At 41.3% G+C, this 21384-nt stretch overlaps 1 protein-coding gene across 1 annotated transcript in view; it reads right to left on the bottom strand.

The window, feature by feature from the left end:
• The window catches only part of PGBD5 (piggyBac transposable element derived 5), a 67467-nt gene that overhangs the window by 14664 nt on the left and 31419 nt on the right, over positions 1-21384 (bottom strand). Inside the window, exons 2-3 of the mRNA XM_081855850.1 lie at positions 11842-12269; positions 3973-4107 (exon numbers count right to left, since the gene is read on the bottom strand). Coding sequence (XP_081711976.1) covers positions 3973-4107; positions 11842-12269 — 563 coding nt within the window. The remainder of the gene's footprint in view (positions 1-3972; positions 4108-11841; positions 12270-21384) is intronic.

Raw genomic sequence — 21384 nt, 5'->3', positions numbered from 1 at the left:
TCACCCCAGGCTTATATTTTGCTCTCTCAAAGTAGAATGAGTAAATCAATTAGGACTTAATGGGACATCAAATAAGCTTATTCACAACGTGAGGACAGCGAAAGTCATTCTAATTTTTAATGTGGCACCTTACCACTGTGCACAGTCCTGACATTCTCCAACATCAGAAATGGCTCTCTGTTTAGAACTGCCACAGGTTTATCATGAGTGAAAAACAAATGGGTAACAGGGAGACAGGGAGGAGAAAGGAAAGAAAGATGGAAAACTCCAACCCATCTGCATGCATTTACAGTGTGGCCTGATGCCATGTTAGATTGGATCAACATAAGCACATTTTAAGAGTCTAGAATCAAGGCTATTGACAAGACTCAAGATGCCAGCCCCTTTCAGCACCACTGGAACCATTAAGAGAAGTCCAGACTTGGGCCACAGCTAGGGATGGGTGAATCTGTCCATTTTGATTTCAGTTTCTAATTTCCCAATCTTCAGTTCTCCAACGTTTCCACATCTGTTTGCAATTTTCTTTTAAAGAGTCCTCACAACATCGCCAGCATTTAAATGTGAATTTCTCCTAATATACACATTTTTGCCTTGTACGCATTTTTGCCAAACAACTTCCCAAATTAGAATGCATTTTGTGTGCTATTTTCACTAATGTATGCATTGTAGGGCACATTTTTACCCTGTGTGTTTTTGTACACATCACTTGGGTGGAGAACTACACTGCAAAATTCAGAGAAGGGTATATTTTGAAAGTTGCTGTATTTTGAGTCTCCTCCTGCTTCCCAGGAGTAGGCAGATTTGGTAAGTTCACCTTTAAATGCTGAATCAAATTTCTCCCCATCCCCAGTCATAGCTCTGACTTCCTGATTCAGTTTGGAAGCTGTCATTTGAGTGGCAGGAGCATGAGATGATCTGTCTCCACATCTCTTCATGGCTTAATTAAACTGGAAGCATGCTGTGCCAGTCAGACTGCACTGGGAATGGAAAATTATTATCCCGGCTTATCATTTGGAAATTATTTTCCTCACTTCTGGACACCACGGTTAAAAGAAGGTTATTGATACAGAGTACAGAGATAAAGAGCAGAAGTGCAAAGATGATAAAGAGTCCAGAAGGTAAATCCTATCAGAAAAGTGGTATGTGTTTAGCTTAGGGGAAAGAACCTGGATGGGGGGTGGGGGGAGTTATTTAAAATCTACCAACAAATGAAAAATCAGCTTTGTCTGCATTTTGAGATCTGATGGGCACAAGTTAACATCAAGAGAAGCACCAAGCCAAAAATCGGAATAAAAACATAATTAAAAAGAAAAAGATCGTCAATTAAAAGCAGCAGAACGAAACAATTCAATCACAAAGGCTAAAAGGTAAGGTCTATGTCAGGCAACATAGACACCAGGTGAGTTTCTGTGATCCCCAGGTGCTAAGTAAAATAGCTAGTATGAAGGCTGGGCAGGGGGCTAAGAAGTCCCATTGCATGGGTAGAAGTTTCGTGGATGAGACTCATTAGTTGAATTCCACCCATAAACCCCACAGGCTACACCAGTTTTGGCTTTTGTGCAATGAATTGCTTTTCTTTGTCTTTTTTACTCATCTGAATTGCTTTGAGATTTCTTTAAATGTAAGCTATATGGAAACATTATAAAATCAAAACATAAAGTACAGTGGTACCTCGGGTTAAGTACTTAATTCGTTCTGGAGGTCCGTTCTTAACCTGAAACTGTTCTTAACCTGAAGCACCACTTTAGCTAATGGGACCTCCCGCTGCCGCTGCGCCGCCGGAGCACGATTTCTGTTCTCATCCTGAAGCAAAGTTCTTAACCTGAAGCACTATTTCTGGGTTAGTGGAGTCTGTAACCTGAAGCGTATGTAACCTGAAGCGTATGTAACCCAAGGTACCACTGTACAATAAATGGCATTTTGGATTCAATAACTTTGGGCATCTACATTTGTAGAAACTGTTTTTGTTAGAAAGATGCTCTCATACAGATAGCCGCAGAGAGTTTACCATTTCTTCTCACTTAAGTCAATTATCTCCATGTTGGAACCAATCATTTAGACTAAACTAAAGCCTCCTTTTGGTGCATTGAACAAATTATTGTTTTCCTCCTTCACAGAACAGCAGGCCGTCTCCAAATAAGTGGTTGACTTCCACAGGGCCTTTGTATAAATGTACTGGAAAGGTCGTCAACATAAAGGTGAATGTGGTATTTAAATCTCTAGTCACTGGGGGAAAAACATCACACCTGTTCTTGCAAGCTGTGATATTGATGGGTTCACACTTTTTGAAATGTTCATTTTCACAACTTCTTGAACTTCTTTCTCACCTGATCCTTTCAAATATGAACAGAGGGCTGTCAAGATGTGCATAGACAAAGGCTCTTGAGATTACTTGGGAGTTATTTGGATGCGAGTCAAACGCAAGTGTCAAGTTCATTATTTTGCTCAAGCTGTTGAGCTTGATCCTGTGACATGCGGAGTGTCATCCATTCTCATTGACTTTGACAGTTTGAAGATGTATGTTAATGGAGATGGACTGAGGGCAGAAAATAAATTATATTTGGAGCCCAGAGTAGCTGGAATCTCTCCAGCAAGTCTACATTTGTAACAGTTTTCATTTATGATCTATAGACATTGCTCTTTCTCCTTCTTATCCTTCAGTGCCAAAGTCCAGGAAGGCCAAACAAAAAGTCTTATACCGTGGGAACTATCACCCATGGCTTTTCCCCGTGATGCTCCTGTAAGAGAAGAATCCCGAGGCTGTGATGTAGGAGCTGAAGACACAGCTACTATGCCAGTGGGAAGTGCAGCAATGTCAGCATGGGAAGTAACTGGTTATGATGACAAATTTTAGAAACGGGGGTTTCAGAATGATTTCAACTCATAAATCCATGATCCATCAGAAGCCAAGCCCTTTCTGAAATTTGGGCCCAGTCCATAATGGCTTTACTGCTTGGATAGCACAGTTGGTTAGAGCATGGTGCTGATAACACTATGGTTGCAGGTTTGATCCCCGTATGGGACAGCTGCATATTCCTGCATTGCAGGGCATTGGACTAGATGATCCACACGGTCCCTTCCAACTCTACAATTCTGTGATTCTATGACCATCATCTAGTGCTCCCTGCCAATTCCATCCTATGTCCCAAACCATGCAAATGAAAATGTGGGCATCCACTGTTTTTTTTTTGTGTGTGTGTGTTTTTGGGGGGGGGGAGATGCACAAAGTATTTATTTCATAAAATTGCTTGTTTTTGTTTGTTTGTTTTAAAAAATCCAAGTAGAATACCAAAAAGGGGCACTAGGGCTAATTTCTCACAAAAATTGAAAATAATACTTCCTGTCCAGTTTGTCTCAGGTGCTACAAGTGGTTGCAACATAGTAGGTTTTGGGGTTTCTTTAATGAAAGCTGGGAATGTGAGGATTATGGTTCATCCTGGGATGGAGCAACTCCCCCCCCCCTTCATTTTGTCTTTCCCCGCCCACACCCTGCAATAGATACCCAGGATTTGTTGAAGGAAAAACTGTATAGGCTACATCTTTAAGGGATGGACACTTAGTCAGAAATTGTATCTCTTGCTGAGGTACCTTGGGCTTGCAGTCTGAATTATTCAATACAATTAGGAGGCATAGAAAACAACCATCTTCAGACTGGCAGGAAGGAGAAGATGAGCTTCCCTAGGATATTTTTTTAAAACCTGCCACACTTTTCCATATAAACAGTGTTAGCTTGGCTCATGCAGGGGGCTGTTGATGGACAGGAAACATCATTCTTGTTACCAGAGGGCTTGGGGAAGTTTCAATTTAACATAAATCATGCAAACAAAGACTTGGGACTAAGGCCTTTTTCTGTACAGAACAGACAGTGGCTCCCCCTTGTAGCCTCTTGGAAAATGCCTTAATGTGCAAATCAAGGCACTTTCCTGTGCAGATGCCTGACTCAGGGCTGAGGCCAATTCCACAGGCTCTTACCTGGCAGATAAAACCAGTTGATGAGCACTGCCGTACCCAGAGACTGAATTTCCGCTTTTTCCTCTTGCGTAACTCTCGCTCTGTGCAGGTGGCAATGAAAACCGGATCTTCGTCAATCAGAGGTTCATGGAGTACCTAAAATCACAACGGGGTTGTGTTATTCTATCACTGGGAAGGAAAACAATTTCTCTAAAGCAAGCATGGCAAAGTGGATCAAGTGTCGGATTTCAACCAAACCCCATTCATCTGTGAAGCTTACCAGGTGACCTTGGCTCAGTTGCTATCTCTGAGCCTAATCTACATCGCTGGGTTGTTGTGGAAATAAAATAACACAGGCTTGCCACATTGTAAGCTAAAAAAGCCCAGCCAGAATATATGTCCAGAGGCACAGGAAAACCCTGAAGGCTGTGGTGCACACAGGTGCAAGCTATTGAAAGAGACAAGAAAGGGGCAACATCCTTAAGGACTTAAAGCGGAAGAGGTAAAATATAGAATTAACCTGACTCAGCATCACCTGGCATTCACCAATATTTCCATTTATTGGAACAAACCGATAAATTGTTGAGTTGCACACATATTTCCGCCCCCATTATTTGAGGACCCAGGGTGGAGGATATGGAGTTGTATAAGGTTGACCTTTCCCATGATATTCCAGTCACAAACCTGGCTCTGTGTTCCTTGGAAGGGAAAGGAAGACCATGGATGTGATGAAACAAACAAAAATATTCTCTCCTCAACCCCCAATCCTTAGCAGAGTCAATTGCTGTCCTATGCAACAAAGACGATTGCGAGATAGATAGATAGATAGATAGATAGATAGATAGATAGATAGACGATAGATATAGACTAGATAGATAGATAGATGATAGATGATAGATAGATAGATAGATAGATGATAGATAGATAGATAGATGATAGATAGATAGATGATAGATAGATAGATAGATGATAGATAGATAGATAGATAGATAGATAGATAGATAGATAGATAGATGATAGATAGATAGATAGATAGATAGATGATAGATAGATAGATAGATAGATAGATAGATAGATAGATAGAGATAGATAGATAGATAGATAGATAGATAGATAGATAGATAGATGATAGATAGATAGATAGATGATAGATAGATAGATAGATGATAGATAGATAGATAGATAGATAGATAGATAGATAGATAGATAGAAAGAATGATGAAAACTTCAGATTATCTAGATCCCAATACATTTTGGATTATAATTCATAGGGGGTTATACACAACCCATTCTAGCAGCTGCAACAAAACTATGTTGTTCAAGTCTGAACAGCGCACTCTGGCCTAGTTCAAACAAGCTATGGTGTTATCCAACTAAACCGTGTGTGGTTTGTTCTTTCTGCCACGTATGGTTTATTTGGGGGGGGGGAAATCTCCTCAAATATGAGGAGGTAGGGTCATCATCTTTGCTTAGCCCTTATCTCTCTGATTATCGCTAGTCGAAACATTTACTTTAGCCCTTGTGAATTTGTAGACTGCAAGCGGAGCAAAGAACCGCTTGCTTATAATGAACTTGTTGTTCCCTCCTGAGAGCTATGCCTTGGTAATTTTAATTCCCTCCAGAATGTTAATCTTTGGCCGAGTTCATGTTGCTTCTTGCCAGCCACGTTCCACTCCTCCGGCTACCCAACAGCATCAAGCCATCAAATGATATTTTTTTAAAAAATAAAATGAAAAGGGTGCTCATTCAAAACATAGGTCTGTTTTGGAAAGCATCTTCAACACATCACGGAGCTCACCTGTGCAATTATCATTAAAAAGCGAATAGCAGAGAGAAAGGTTTGAAGCCACAAATGAATGTAGATTTTTTTAAAGCAACATATTTATTATGTTCCACATAACCCAAGGAATTGGGACATACAATGCCACTTAAAACTGGTGACGAGAGGATCCTCACAGTCCACGTGAAAGTTATTTGGAAAATGGGATTAATTCCAGCTGTTCAGCAAAACAATCTGTACCTTAAATTGAATCTGTTGTGTATTGAGCCCACCCAAGCATGGACATCACTTCGTAGGAATGGATTGCTTTTAGATGCAGATTGTGTACAGATAAATATAACTATACTTGCGAGTGCGTTTATAAAAATTATAACGACCTGCTAATAATTGTACACTTGTTGAAACAACAGCATTACTTATATACCTATATATCACATTGTATTACAGTTTCAAGCACCTTTTTCTTTTCTTTTTTCATTTCTTTCCCTTCATTTGTCCACTGAAAGTTTTCAATAAAATATAAATAAATAAAAACAATTGCAGGAGACTTCTCCATTGCTGGCAGTCACTGGGGGAACAACATGGTGGGCAACAGCAAATTTGGGGCGGGGGCAGAGCTGATGTGCTCCTTCAAACTGTCTCTTCCTTGTAATGGTTCGGACTAGATGACTCTTGGTGACCCTTCCAACCCCACAATTCTATGACATACATGCTGTTCAGAATGCCTGAAGAGGACTTTAGGAGAACTCCCCAACTGCACACATTGATCCCTCAGGGGGAGTGCAAGCCCAGCTAGGACCAGCTGAAAAACAATACCCAGGGTATTGGATTCTCAGCCTGCAGAACATCTGCCTGGTCTCTCTACAAGGGACATCTTGTGTAGTGTTTTCTTGAACCACTATGGGGGTATATTCTGAAAGTCGAGTGGAAGCGAGGCTCAGGGTTTTGATACCGAGAGTTTAACATTCAAATATGCCTGCCTTCAAACATATTAGATATTGTTATAACAAAATTTCTCCCTGCCAGCCTTACATCTACACATCTTCACCTCTGGAGCTGCTGCACGTCTTCATTTATGCAAGCCCTTAATAGCTCATAAAAGATTCACAGCACCACCTGAAAGCACCATAGCAAAACATGCAGATTATACTAAAAAAACCCAAGAGGCACAGATGTGTGGAGCTGGGCAAAGTCTTTTTGATATCCTAAAGCAGACATGTTCAACTGGTTGACCGCGATCGACAGGTAGATCCCCTGTCACGGGATCCTTATCGATCGCTGGGTTAGAAAAACTTCGGAATGAATGTTTCCACCCCCATCCCCCCTCGTTCTGTCCCTCCATCGCATCAAGTGGGTGGAGTTTGGTGTTTTATCATTGCGATGTTGAATACGGCAATTGACTTAAGCGCTGTGTGCATTTGTTATTGGCGGAGTGTGAGATGAGCGAAGTATGTCACTCTCCCTTTAAAAAAAGCTCAAAAACTGTGTTCCCCCCCCCCCAAGCTAAGCAACTCTGGTCTCCCCCAAAAAAGCTCAACAATTCGGGTCAATCCTCAGTGACAATGGGTAGATCACTGCCAGTTTTTTTTACACTGGGAGTAGATTGCAGTCTCTTGGGAGTTGGACGGGCCTGTCCTAAAAAAATATGGATGCTAAGCCAGCAGCTACCCTGAGCCCCTAGCAATTCTCCTCAGTCACTTACCTCCTCAAGTAAGTTTTAATACTAGAATGTGGCACCTTAACAAAGACACCACTTTGTACAAGTGGGTTATTGTGTTTAATTTGCCTTGAAGCTATATCCATCCATCCGACTGCTTATCTAAGAGGAGTTAGGACAAAGTGTTGTAGAAAAGGAGATTTAAAGGCAAATAATTGAAGGTGCTGGTGTTAACCAACAAAACCATACATAGTCTGGGACTCCAGTACCTTTTTCCTTTACCACCTGAACCTTACAAAGGCCTTCTTCAGGGTGGTTGCTCCATCAGAGTTACAGAGTGTGACAATGAGGGGGGTGGGGCTTGTCAGTGGTCCCCCCCCCAATACAGAATGCTCCCCAGGGAAATTTGCCTGGTGTCTTCTGCGCAATACTCTTTCAGGGTCAAGCAAATACATTATTCCCTGCCTAGGTTTATAGTAAATTTTAGAAGTTTCAGCAGCAGCCTAGTTTTAAAGCTTTTAGAGTTAACATCTTCCTTCTGATGACAATTTTAATATTGTTTATTCAGGTTGTTAAGTTTCATTGGTTTGGGAAGGGAAGTGTCTTCCATACAGCTTGGTATAAGGGAGGGGTGCCTGCATGAAATTTTATGTCTGATGCCTGCATGAAATTTTATGTCATTTTTAATTAACATTTTTATTTTTTATATTGCAGGTTGCCTAGAGACTTTGGAGTAGACCACACACACACACACTTTCATAGTGGTGACAATGATGACAACAAAATGGCAACAATTTCTAGTCTATAAGTGATCACAAAAGAATTCAACTAATTCCTTTAGTGAAATGCAGGGGGGTACGGATTGCAAGGTTCAAACTCTAGGGAATCTCAGCCTTTCAACATCCAGTAAGAGTCTTTCTTAAATCAGAAGCAAACTGAAGTATCTCCTCCCACCCCCACCTTTGCTATTTTATGTACCACTTTTTGTATATTGTTAACCTTGGCACATTAGAAAATAAATTCAATAACCAAAATGCTGTCAAGGGAAAGAGGTGCCAAACTTAAAGGTCTCTGAATAATTCATTTGAAATCTGTGCTAAACTACCGCAAAAACAGCTATTTCAGCATCTGCCACTCTGAAATCTGCGTTCTTCCATTAGTACTGGAAGAGAGGCAGACCAAAGAGACAAAGACAATTTAATTTGCTTTAGCAAATCTTCAACATAGGGCCAAACACAGGTATATAGGCAGAGCCAGATGTTCAGCGTTATATAAGGCTGATTCCAGCCACATAAGTATTTCAAACAGGAGCAAAGTATTCTTGGCAAAAGGACTTGGAAATGGGGAGATGGATTAGATAGAATTCAGAATTATAGCAGTCAGATATGATTAAGCTTTTAAGCCTTTGACATTCAATGCATTTAAAGGCCAGCTCACATGCATGGACGTCACTTAATGATATCTGCTGGTATCTGAATGTGTGAACTGACACCACTGAAAAACAACGAGCAGTTTTGTTGTTGTTGTTTAGTCGTTTCCGACTCTTCGTGACCCCATGGACCAGAGCATGCCAGGCACTCCTGTCTTCCACTGCCTCCCACAGTTTGGTCAAATACATTTTAGTAGCTTTGAGAACACTGTCCAACCATCTCGTCCTTTGTCGTCCCAATCTTTCCCAACATCAGGGTGTTTTCCAGGAAGTCTTCTTTTCTCATGAGGTGGCCAAAGTATTGGAGCTTCAGCTTCAGGATCTGTCCTTCTAGTGAGCACTCAGGGCTGATTTCCTCAAGAGTCTCCTCCAGCACCATAATTCAAAAGCATCAATTCTTGGGCAATCAGCCTTCTTTATGATCCAGCTCTCACTTCCATACATCACTACTGGGAAAACCATAGCTTTAACTATACGGACCTTTGTCGGCAAGGTGATGCCTCTGCTTTTTAAGATGCTGTCTAGGTTTGTCATTGCTTTTCTCCCAAGAAGCAGGCGTCTTCTAATTTCGTGGCTGCTGTCACTATCTGCCACAGTGATCATGGAGCCCAAGAAAGTAAAACCTCTCACTGCCTCCATTTCTTCCCCTTCTATTTGCCAGGAGGTGATGGGACCAGTGGCCATCATCTTCGTTTTTGTTGTTGTTGAGCTTCAGACCATATTTTGCACTCTCCTCTTTCACCCTCATTAAGAGGTTCTTTAATTCCTCCTCACTTTCTGCCATCATGGTTGTGTCATCTGCAACAAATTCCCACCGTGAGCAATGGGAACCTGGACAACGTCACGGCTAATTTAATTCCATTGATTTCCAGTTAATCTTAGGGCCAAACCAGACGTGATATTATGTTGAAGTAAAAAAGCTGGCCTCTGATCTCAAGTGGAGCAGCGCAGGTTGGGGGAGAAGGGCTTTAAGCCTTTGCCCCAGCCGTGATTGTCACCAGGGCAGGTGTGCATTGGCAGCCAGGTGATAATGAGGCAAGCTGAGACCATCGTCTTGGGCTGTGAATGAAGTAAACTGACACATCCTGCATCCTCCAAGGCTCGTGCTCCCTTGTCATTGCCTGGTTCCCGTTATTGATACTGGGTGCCCACAGACATGGCAAGTCTCTCTGCTTCTGTCTACACCTTCTCCCTGCCTCACTCTAGCCCATATGTGAGGAACCAGCAGCCCATGGGATTAATTAGGTCCACCAGGGCTTTTAATTTGGCCCATGAAGCCATTCCCCCCCCCCCCCAGCCATGCCCACCTGTCAGGATGTCAGCTGCGGCTGTAAAAAAATTAACTAGGACTCTTGGCTGTCCCTTTGCCTGCACAGGTTGAATTTGGTGCTGTTTAAATTTGCACTGCTTTCAACAGACATCGGATCCACGTGGGAGCAAACAAGTGGATCCACCCCCCATCGCCATGGTCATGGTCTGTTTCAAAGAGTGCAGAATACAATATGCTTCCCAATGAATGACTGGTAGCACACTCTAAGGCCCCTGATGGCGCCTTTGCAAGCACAACTTGTATTCCTTGCCATTTAAATTTGGCACCAAATGCAAGCCATGCTGCTTCAGTAGGGGGGTGTGCGTGTCAAACCCATCTGCTCTCCACCTGTGGAGGGTTGGCCACAACTGAATCCTCTCCACCGGCTGAAAGTAGTTCCTCACACTTGCTCCAGCCTCTGAGGAAGGGCCATGGGTGGTTCCTTCCTCAGAATAAGGCATTCTAGGCTCTAAGAGCATTTGCCTTGCTGCTGCGGTTTGTCACCGTGGCTAGAAATGTTGTATTATTTGGGAAAGAAATGTTAAAGTAACAGCATCTTTAGATTTTTGTGGCGGTGGAGGCAGTGGAGAAGACACTTTCCCAGTCTTCTTATTAATATATCTCTGCTGGCTAATTCTCACACCCGATGCTGCAGTCATCAAGCGGGGATAAAACACATTCCACTCTTTAGTCAGCAGAATATTCTCTCAGATATCACTAACAGCCTTCCAAGAATATTCTTCACTTACGAAGCATGCTATACCTTCATATTGGAAAGGGTTAACATTTAATGCTGGGTTCCTGTCTTCAATTCAATTAAACAATTAGCCATCAAGAGAAATAGTACAGATACAAGCTGAATTAATTTATCCCTCTGATTCACCACCTTCCAAAATGAAAACCAGTAGCTCCTACTGGCTAATTCTTTTGGTTTATTGGTGACTGGTTTCATCTTAATTTGATTATAGCTAAGCTAATCAATTTACTGAAAAGAAAGATCATATATGAACTTTAAACCTTAGTAGCATGGCTTATTTTGTGACTGAATTAAGTGCCTGCCTTAGTTCAGGATAGATTTCTACATACTCATCTTGATGTACCACAAAACTGTATGACATACATTCGCAAACACACTGCTGCACATTCATGCTTTGCACTGCTGGGAGTGTGTGCTAAATGTGCACTTGAAAAAATTCTTTTTTTTAATTTATTAAATTTATTAAATTTCTATACTGCCCTTCATCTGAGGATCATAGGGCAGTTTACAATGTAAAAACACGAAAAGTGTAACATAGTAAAAGTAATAATTTCAGCGGCCTCTTACATGATTCACTTTTATTTTGTATTATGAGAACCTATTACATTAATCTGCTGTTTACAGTAGTACCTCAGTTTTCGAGCATCGGAAGCTGAACGTTTCAGTTTTCGAACGCTGAAAACACAGAAGTAATTTCTTCCATTTTCAAACGCACCTTGGAAGTCAAACGCCTTCTGCTGCATTTTTTTCAATTTTCTCAGTGGAAATTGCCGGTGGCCTTTGTGCCTTTGTTTTCTAACATTTCGGAAGCCGACTGGTCTTACATTCAAAAACTGAGGTACCACTGTATCAGGAAAGTTGGATATATTTATGTTCTGCAGCTTTGGTATAAAAGAGCTTCTGACATACCAGCATGGAGTAACCAAAGATCTCCCACAGCCAAGGAACCATATCTCACCTGGGTTTGGGAAGGCTTAAAGGCAGAGTCAAAGCTGTGTTGCAGGGAGTCCAGAAAGGGCTGGATTTTGTAGAGGCCATGCGTAGTCTGACTGGAACGGAAGGCCACAATATGGAAGTACTTGAGGATCTTCTCAAATCTCGGCTGAGTCATGATCAGTGCTATGCTCTTGTTGCTATAGAAACCACTACTCCAGATGCTGAGTACAGACTCGCAATGGTGAGTGCTGGTGGATATCATGTACGCGAGGAAAGCCTTGATTTCTGTCAGGGTGACGTCCACCCAGGCATCATCGCTCCCAAATCGCTCCTGGTACTTCTTGGCATACATATTGGTTTGCACAACCACGTTCTTCAGCAAGTTGTCAGGGACAAAAAGTTGGAAGAAGTCCATGGCACTGGCAGTTGGTGGCATTTTGCGAGTGGGGCCTAGAAAACACAAAAAGAAAGAGGTTGTTCTCATTTCCTTAGTAAGGGAACTGAGAAGTAGCAGTTAGGCCATCTGGCCCATGGACACTCAAATTCAGAGCTGTTTTCTTACAAGACATATCGTAATCAGTAGTCAGAGCAACATTAAAGGTAAAGGTAAAGGTAAAGGTAAAGGTAAAGGGACCCCTGACCATTAGGTCCAGTCGCGGACGACTCTGGGGTTGTGGTGCTCATCTCGCTTTATTGGCTTTACAGCTTCTGAATCATGTGACCAGCATGACTAAGCAGCTTCTGGTGAACCAGAGTAGCACATAGAAAAGCCGTTTACCTTCCTGCTGGAAGACTTATTTATCTACTTGCACTTTGTGTTCTCGAACTGCTAGGTTGGCAGGAGCAGGGACCGAGCAACTGGAGCTCACCCCGTCGTGGGGATTCGAACTGCCGACCTAGGCTCTGTGGTTTAACCCTAGGCTCTGTGGCAAGCCCTAGGCTCTGTGGTTTAACCCACAGTGCCACCCATTTAACAGGGTACAACATTGTACCCTATTAAAAAGAAGAAAAATAAATAATTTTTCAGGGCAATCCAACTTTTGTGCCACGGAAAGCTGGATTTTGTGGTATAAAAGATGCAGATTCAGCATGTTAACATAGCAGACAATCTTATTTTGTATAATTTAGTCACATTTTTTGTTCTGCATCATCTTTTCTGAACATATATATAAGAACATAAGAGGAGCACTGCTGGATGAAACCAAAGGCCCATCAAGTCCAGGTCTATCTAATCTAATTTTCACAGTGGCCAGTCTATGTGAAGCCCACAAGCAGGATGTAAGCATGATAGCACTCCCCTGATCATGAACCCTACTATTCAAAGCCATTCTGCGATCCTATACTGGAGGAAATATACAGCCAACATATATACCGGCTTCTCTTCCATTTCTGGCTTTGCTAGATATTGAAGGGGGAAGAAACTCCACCCTCAACTGCTAAAATATGCAGCATGATTACTATTCCTATTTATTTATTTTATGCATTTATATACCACCCTTCAGCCAGATGGTTTGTAGGGTTGTCTACAGCAGAACAACAACAACAAAAAATCTAAAATCTGAATCAAAATCAAGAAGACGAAAAAGCATCCCTATGGGCTTGCTTCGCAAGACGAAAATGTATTGCGAGTTCCTGCGGGGTTTTTTCCCTCCCCCCCCTTTTCCTAAGTCCTAAGCCGCTTATCAGCTGATCCGCTAAAAGCCGCTAAACCGCTAATAGCGCTAATCCGCTAAGCTGTCAATGGGCTTGCTTCGCAAGACGAAAAAACCGCTATACGAAGAGCCTCACGGAACGGATTAATTTCGTCTTGCGAGGCACCACTGTATACAGATATATTATCAACCTTTTTAAAAAAGATGGCAGAATGGATTGTGGAAACTATCAAGGGATCTTTTTATTAGCTGTGGCTAGCAAAATTCTTGCAAGGATCTTAACAAACCATCTCCTAACTATATTCAAGGCTACCCTTCCTGAATCTCAAAATGGTTTTTGACCTTCTAGGGGGACAGTGGACATGATTTTCACTACTCGACAGCTTCAAGAAAAATGGAGAGACCAAAGCCAACCCCTGTATATGGCATTTATTGACCTGACCAAGGCCTTCAACACTGTAAATCATAATGCCCTGTGGACTCTCCTTCTCCTCAAGAGGAGTCTGGCCCTTTCAGAGTACAGTAAGTCTCCTGCCCCTCCAGAGAGACCCCACTTCTTCTTTCCAAGCTCACATCATCCCTACATTCTCTTCACTCTTTTTCTCTGTGTGGTGATCTATATTAGTCTCTATGGTTGTCTTTCTCTTCATTTCCTGTTCCTCCTCACCCCAGCCAGCTGTTGAAGAGATTAAGAAAGGGCCCACAGGGTCTGCGGAGCTGGACCATTCCTCAGACCATGCAAAGTTTGCCATATCTAAGGGCTGAACTTGATTCACATAACAGTTGAGTGTTAACACCAGCATTTCCTCTTCCAGACTTGGGTCACCAGGGCAAATCATCTGAAAACTCTGTCATGGTCTCGGATAGATGTTTATACCATATTTGCCCAGCAATTCAGGGTGTTATCACACATCCATCAGCATTAGGAATACAGATAAAGGTGTTTTTTTTTAAAAAAAAAAAAAGGTAAAAGACCTCTGGATGGTTAAGTCCAGTCAAAGGTGACTATGGGGTTGTGGCGCTCATCTTGCTTTCAGGTCAAGGAAGCTGGCGTTTGTCCACAGACAGCTTCCTGGGCCATGTGCCAGCATGACTAAACCGCTTCTGGTGCAATGGGACACCGTGACGGAAACCAGAGCACATGGAAACATTGTTTACTTTCCCGCTACAGTAGTACCTATTTATCTACTTGCACTGGTGTACTTTTGAATTGCTAGGTTGGCAGGAGCTGGGACAGAGCAATGGGAGCTCACCCGGTCACGGGGATTTGAACCGCCAACCTTCTGACTGGCAAGCTCAAGAGGCTCAGTGGTTTAGACCACAGCACCACCCACATCCCTATTACGAATACAGCAGTGATACAGGGAGATGGTATCTGGCCCTTCGGCATTTATCATTTTGGGTTGCATCTATATGTAAAATCAATTTACTTTGCTTCGAAGATACAGATAATGAAGTTTCCCAAAACAGCAAATTTTCATTCATAATGCACAGCACCAAAGGCCAAAGAAATGAAATAAATATAAAAAAGTACATGCTAGAACTTTCAGAAAACCAGGTTGGTATAGAATATTCCATTATTATGATTTTTCGCACAATTATATTTTCAGCAGCTAGCACTCTTTAAAGTGCAATTTTTCTGAGAAGTGATTATGTTAAAGTGGTACTCATTTATTCAACAGACGCATTTCCTGAGTGCAGTTATTTCTATGTATCTGCATTAATGCTCAAAAATATTTTTCCTCCTAATGTAATATAAGGGCATGATCCTTCCCAGCACAGGTAAAGCTTAACCCATTGTGGGCAATCAACACAGGCCTTATCTCTTGCCCCTTCTTCAGTCTTGAACAGCAAGAAGCAGCAAGAAACACATAATAACCCACCAGCCATGGGACCCTGGCCTGCAAGTTATTCTACAAGCAACTTGTTTGGCTGGGGCTCTGAAAAAGAAAGGAAACAGGCAAGACAAAAGGTGTGCCTGAGTTCTGGCCGGTGCGCTACAGCTTGTGTGTCTCCATATATGTCTTTTCATGCCCTCCAAATGTTTTGGACAACAACTTCCACCAGGCCCAGGCAGTATGATCAGAGATGATCAGGTTGGAGAAGACTGAAAAATTGTATTCTGTTGCTTCATATATTGCTAAACCTGTTCAGGTTAATGTGTGTGTGGGTGGGTGGGTGGGTGGGTGTGTAGGTATTTTGAACTTGCAAATGAAGCAGTGCTTCTTTTCATGCTATCCGACAGATGTTTGAGTCCTCTCCAGCCCTCCTCCATGCAAAATCCACCCAGCTGTGGTCAGCATTAAGTCACTTGCTACTGAAGTCTCTGGTGATTTAAATTCTGGAATAGACATGGCAGGAGTCTGGTATGCCTGTACTCGGCACACTGTGTTCCAGCTCTGATAAGCACGACTGCTTACTGCAGTAGTCTGGCTGAATCCAGCATCCAGAAACAGAGAACACAAGAGGAAACCACACATCCAATCTGCCAAACAGCATTACAGTTAAAAAGAAGAAGTCAGGGAGCTTAGGAGGATGCACATTCACAAATCATCAGAGTCAATCAAATGCTGCAACAACTTTGTCCTGCAAATTAAGGTCCTGTAAGCAGTTAGTTATTTTGTGCTATTATATTGCTTTGGCCAATCACTATTTGCTTAAAAACAAGACCGAAAGCAAAGAACTTTTGCTTAGCCTCCAGGTTCTCATTGGATTTTAAGAGTACCACAGATTCTCAGATTTTTAAATACATGTGTTTTTTGCAATGATGAGTTTGGAAATAGGATGGAAACGCACCAAATCACATTTCCCAGATCAGAGGGGAACAATTTCAGAATTGAAATTTCAAAACTGGTGAAGAGTGACAAACTTTCCATTTACTGGGCTTACCCTGAAGAAAGACAGAGTCAGGTCACAGTTTCCATAAAAGAATAATAAGGTGGGCATGCTTTAAAAAATCCCAATGATTTCAGTAGCATTTAGACACAGCATAGTATTTCTAGAGTGTGCTGAGATACACAATATTGTAAAAGGCCAATAATAAAGAAAACATTTTTATTTTCCTCTCTGGCAAGACCCAAACCACCCCTTATTTGAATATTCCCATTTGACTATTTACCATTTCTATTTCTAGAAGGCCACTGTGAAAACAAGATGCTGGACTTGGCTCTTATTTTGGAAACACGGCACAAATTTCCTTCTTCAAAAGCAATCTAAGTAAGGCTTCTGGGCTACAGGGCATCCTAGTTTGATCTGTTTAGGGAAGTTTTTAATGTGTGATATTTTAGTGTATTTTTGGTTTCTATGGAAGCCACCCAGAGTGGCTGGGGAAACCCAGCCAGATGGGCGGGGTACAAATAATAAATTGTTGTTGTTGTTGTTGTTGTTGTTATGCAGATTGACCACAAGCAATACTTATGCAGATTGACTCTGAAGAAGAAAAACTGTATTTCTGAGATGTGTTTGGCTTTAACAAAAGAGGTGTCCACACATTACATTCAGGGAGTGTATATACTCTGTGGACCTGTGTGTACATAATAGAAGAGCTGTACAAATCCAGTGTACACTTTCTCACACAAATACTTACACATGTGTAGAAAGAAGTCAGCCTGCCCCAGTGTTCAGTGCAACATGTGACTAAGCCTAAACTCAGGTACATTGGAGAATTCCTATTCCCTCTTGTCTTTCAGCTGTGCCTAGTTCCTTCTATTTTTGCTTCTCTATGTCTGCTCATGTTCTTGAAGCTGACAAGTAATGGTTGAAAAAAATGTGGCAGGATCACATACTCACACATTACTGCCCCCTAATCCCTACTGTGATCTCTTGTCAAACAGGTTTTTTCAAACATGGCAAAAACCTGTTTGCCAGAAGTGAGTATCTATATCACATGCTGTGATGTCTTTCTCTCACCCCACCTTCAACAATCTGGAAAAGCTATCATCTGTCCTGCTACCTGAAATTGACAGAGCTAGACGTTTCATTCACAATTATGGGTTTATACCTTGCTGAAGACCATTGTATGCAGGTAAGAAAATAGTGCTTCAAGTCCACACATTAATTTTCCAGCAGGGCTCTGTGATACATGATGAATCACATTTCAACCAGTCACAATTGCTCATAGGTGGAAGGGATGCTAAAAGACCTTCATAGCATCAGCTGTGAAAATATGCTTAGCTAAAGCTAAATCTGTTGCAGGGTGACTAGGAGTTTATGGGTAAAATGCAAGTGACATCCTGTCCCTTTGTGCCATAAAATAAAGAAATAAAACCCAGTCTATATTTCTAAGAAATATTTTCTGTTAGACCATACTCAAATCTCTTTGTCCAATAAGAACTGGGTGGGAGTGGAAGGCTATAAGCCACAGAGAATTTCCTGCCAACTGCCTATGGTTTTATTTCCTCCATTTAAAAGCCTCACAGTGATTTGATGGTCCATCAGATGGTTCCCTTCAGTAACAGTCCCAACAGCTAGCAATTAAAAGCAACCCTACACAATACATTTCCTTCAACTTTGGGGCGGCTTAATACAACAGTGAAGCTACAGAAGCGATTGGTTAATGTGTTTACAGCAGCTGGAAATATATTAGAAGCTATGAAAGATCCTAAGTGGCAGGTGAATGGGCAGTACAGTACAAGGTGGACCAAAACAATGTTCCTTTAATTGGGATTTCCCTATGGGTCTACTATGTAGCATAGTAGAAAATACGTGCTAGAATATAGTTTAAACCTCATAGATTCTTAAGGTGTAAGTGGTATTTTTCTAATGGGTGCATTCTCAGTAGAGAATCAGAGACATCCAAGCAGAACACGCCTCAATAGCTGCAATTCACCTGCAGTCTAGCATGAATTCATAGTCCCTGAGGTAAAGGCTTCGGCAGGGGAAAGGAAAGAGCAATAAAAAATGCCACTCTAGCCTACATTTCTATTTATGCAGTCGCTGTCAGATGCCCCTAGCATGGAATAGCTGGCAATTTGGAAGGACCCCAAATGTTTGCATTGGTCTTCAACCAGTGGGTTGCCTCAGCAGTATGGATGTGTAACTACACAGCTGTTATATCAACCATCTTTTGGGGAAAGGAGAAGGAATAGGCAGCAGAAAGAAAGGCACAGGAAGCTGACTGATACTGTGTCAGACCTTTGATTCATCTAGCTTAGAACTGCGACTATGCCAGCTGTTGCAGATGTTTCAACTACAACTCCCATCTGCCCCAGCCGGCACAGTTGGCTAGGGGTGATGGGAATAGTCCAAAACATCTTGAGAGTTTCAGATTGGCAAATGCAGGTCTACAGTGGCTTTCTTGGGTTTCAGATAAGAGCCTTTTTCCAGCTGTATCTGGAAAATGCTGGAGAGATGACAAAGGGGGGGGGGCAAAAATGAGAAAGTTAATAAGAAAGAGAAGTTTAGAGCTAGAAAAATATAGGAAGGAAAACAACATGGAAGTTACAACAAGAATAATAATCCCATGTTGCTGTTTGCATTTAAATGGAGCCTTCATTTAGGAAGTTTAATGACCATTAACTAAATATTTTTGTAAAACAGTGTGTGTCTGATTACCAATACACATGGACAATCTAGCACAATACAAATCACAAACTGCCAAAGTACATAAAACAATTGAATTCATCACAAAAATATGCTGGAAAATGTCAAAGCGCCGCTGCAAACAGTCATGCCACAGTTAAAAAAAATGTTCTCATGCTACTGTTGAGGATCTAATGATTCGGCAGTATGTACCTGCTACAGGTTTGCAAACAGAAGACACAGCACTTCCAATTTCCTCATGTACATTCCACATAAAAGAACGTTCAGAGAATATCTCCGTGAATTGGTTCTATTTTGCCAACGAACATCAAACCAGATCATATCTTTTACAGTGCTGGCAGTAAAGCGATCCACACATGGCACCTTGGGGACTATCCATTAATGAATATTTACAGTCATCTTGCAAAGGCGAAGTCTGATTGCAAAAATGCATGCTCAGAATCTGATAGCTGGCACGGTATCATGACCTGCAGTTGTCTTCCACAGGCTAAACATTTCAATTCTTATCTCCCTGATGTCATAAAAACAGCACTGCAGACCGAGATATGAGAACATATACAGGATAAGTCTGCTTCTTCACTAAGCTCATCTTTTCCTTATATGCAGGCATGCTCTTATTATATATATATTTATGGATTTCGAAACTGAATTTCACTATATTTCCTCGTTTATAGCCTTGTGATAAACTTAAGATTTCATGCTGTGACCAGTGAATTGAGGTGGGATGTGTGGAAGGCACACAGTTAAGCGCATTTCAGGCATTAATTATATGTGCAGCTGGCTTCTGTTGCAAGTTCTGCCAATCAGTATTATCGACACCCAAACAGCCACTAAGCTGCCCACATTTTGTGCTGGTGCATTATGGATAGCAGTGTAAAGCTGGAGACAGCATAGCATTGCTCAAAACCAAAAAACAAAGTTCCACAACTTGCACAATTATCTGGTTGAGATAATTGGGAAATGGAGGGGGGGTATCTTCATCAGATTTTAGTCTCAACGTTTTGCCACTGTGTTTTCTGCTTATCATTCCCTCTATTTCTGACATTCATGTATGAGTGCCATTCCTTATGGAATCATGATGACATCACAATCTAGAGGTGATATCAGAAGGCTTGGTGAACACAAAGATTTTTTAAAAATACAGCAAACCTTAAGGGGGAAAGCCTAAGAGCCCCCACCCCCACCCTGGCAAAAAAAACCAAGCAGTCTAGTAAGGTATGTTACCACAGAAAGGAATGGCATATCCTGGAGTAGGGTAAATTTGATTTGACTAACTATGTTCCTCTTGAAATTCAACATTTAAAATAAAGCCTCAAAATATGTGTCAGAGGACCATGACAAACCACAACATATTCAACTCAAATAATTTATTTATCAGGCTCATAAGTCATAACAACAAAGATAAATCATAACCATTCAAATGAATTCTACAATTCAATAAATCCCAATACCATTAAAACAATCAATTACATGTTTTGACTGGCTGCCCTTTAGTTTAAGTGAGTGATTAATAATCCCTTCCTAAAAGGTAAACGTAGAATGTCCAGATATTTATTCAAAATGCTTATGACATTTGGACGGGACTACTATCTCATTAGAGTAGCAATAACCTTTACATATGTCTCTTTACACTGATGTGAACTAGGGATGGAAGGATCTGTCAATTTTGGTTCTCTGTTTCTCATTTTTTCCTATTTGAAATTCAGTTCTTGATATTTTACAGCCATTTGTGATTTTTTTTTTTAAAAAAAGAATCTTCAAAAGAATTCATCAGTGTTTTAGTTCAAAGTTCTCCTAATAAACACATGCTTTGACTAATGTACACTTGTTTGTAAGCCATTTCCCCATAAAAAGCATTTTTGTAAGTTATTTTCACTAATATTTTCACCTTTATGCACACTTTCCCCCAATATATGCATTTTAGCAAACACTGATTGGAGAACTGTATCAGAATATTCAGATAAGTGTGAATTTAGAAAGTTAGTTGTGCTTGGGTTCGCATATTGCTCTAGAAAGTGCAAAATTGATAGATTTGGCCTTAAATGCATATGAAATCAATTTTCTCCTCCACCCCTAGTGCAAACTAGAAATCATATACCATAGTAAAACAAGAAAAGGGCTTTGCACACAGTCAAGGTACAGAGCAGGAGATAATACGAATCAATGGGTTAACATTTCCTGTTGCTATTAAGTCAGAGACATTTGCAGGTATAACATATTATTTTCCACAATGACTTTTTAAAAAGAATATGCTCCTTCAGCCATTGCCAGACATTGTTATACAAAGAAACAGTAGCAGCCGCACTAAGGGTCAAGATGCTGAAATAAAAGCAATTCATGAAATTGAAGTTATCAGCTGACTGACCTGCATA

The sequence above is a fragment of the Podarcis erhardii genome (genome assembly GCF_964252035.2).
Source record: "Podarcis erhardii genome assembly, chromosome: 3".
NCBI lineage: Eukaryota > Metazoa > Chordata > Lepidosauria > Squamata > Lacertidae > Podarcis > Podarcis erhardii.
Note: the sequence above shows the minus strand (reverse complement) of the source record. Positions and strands in the feature narration are given on the sequence as shown.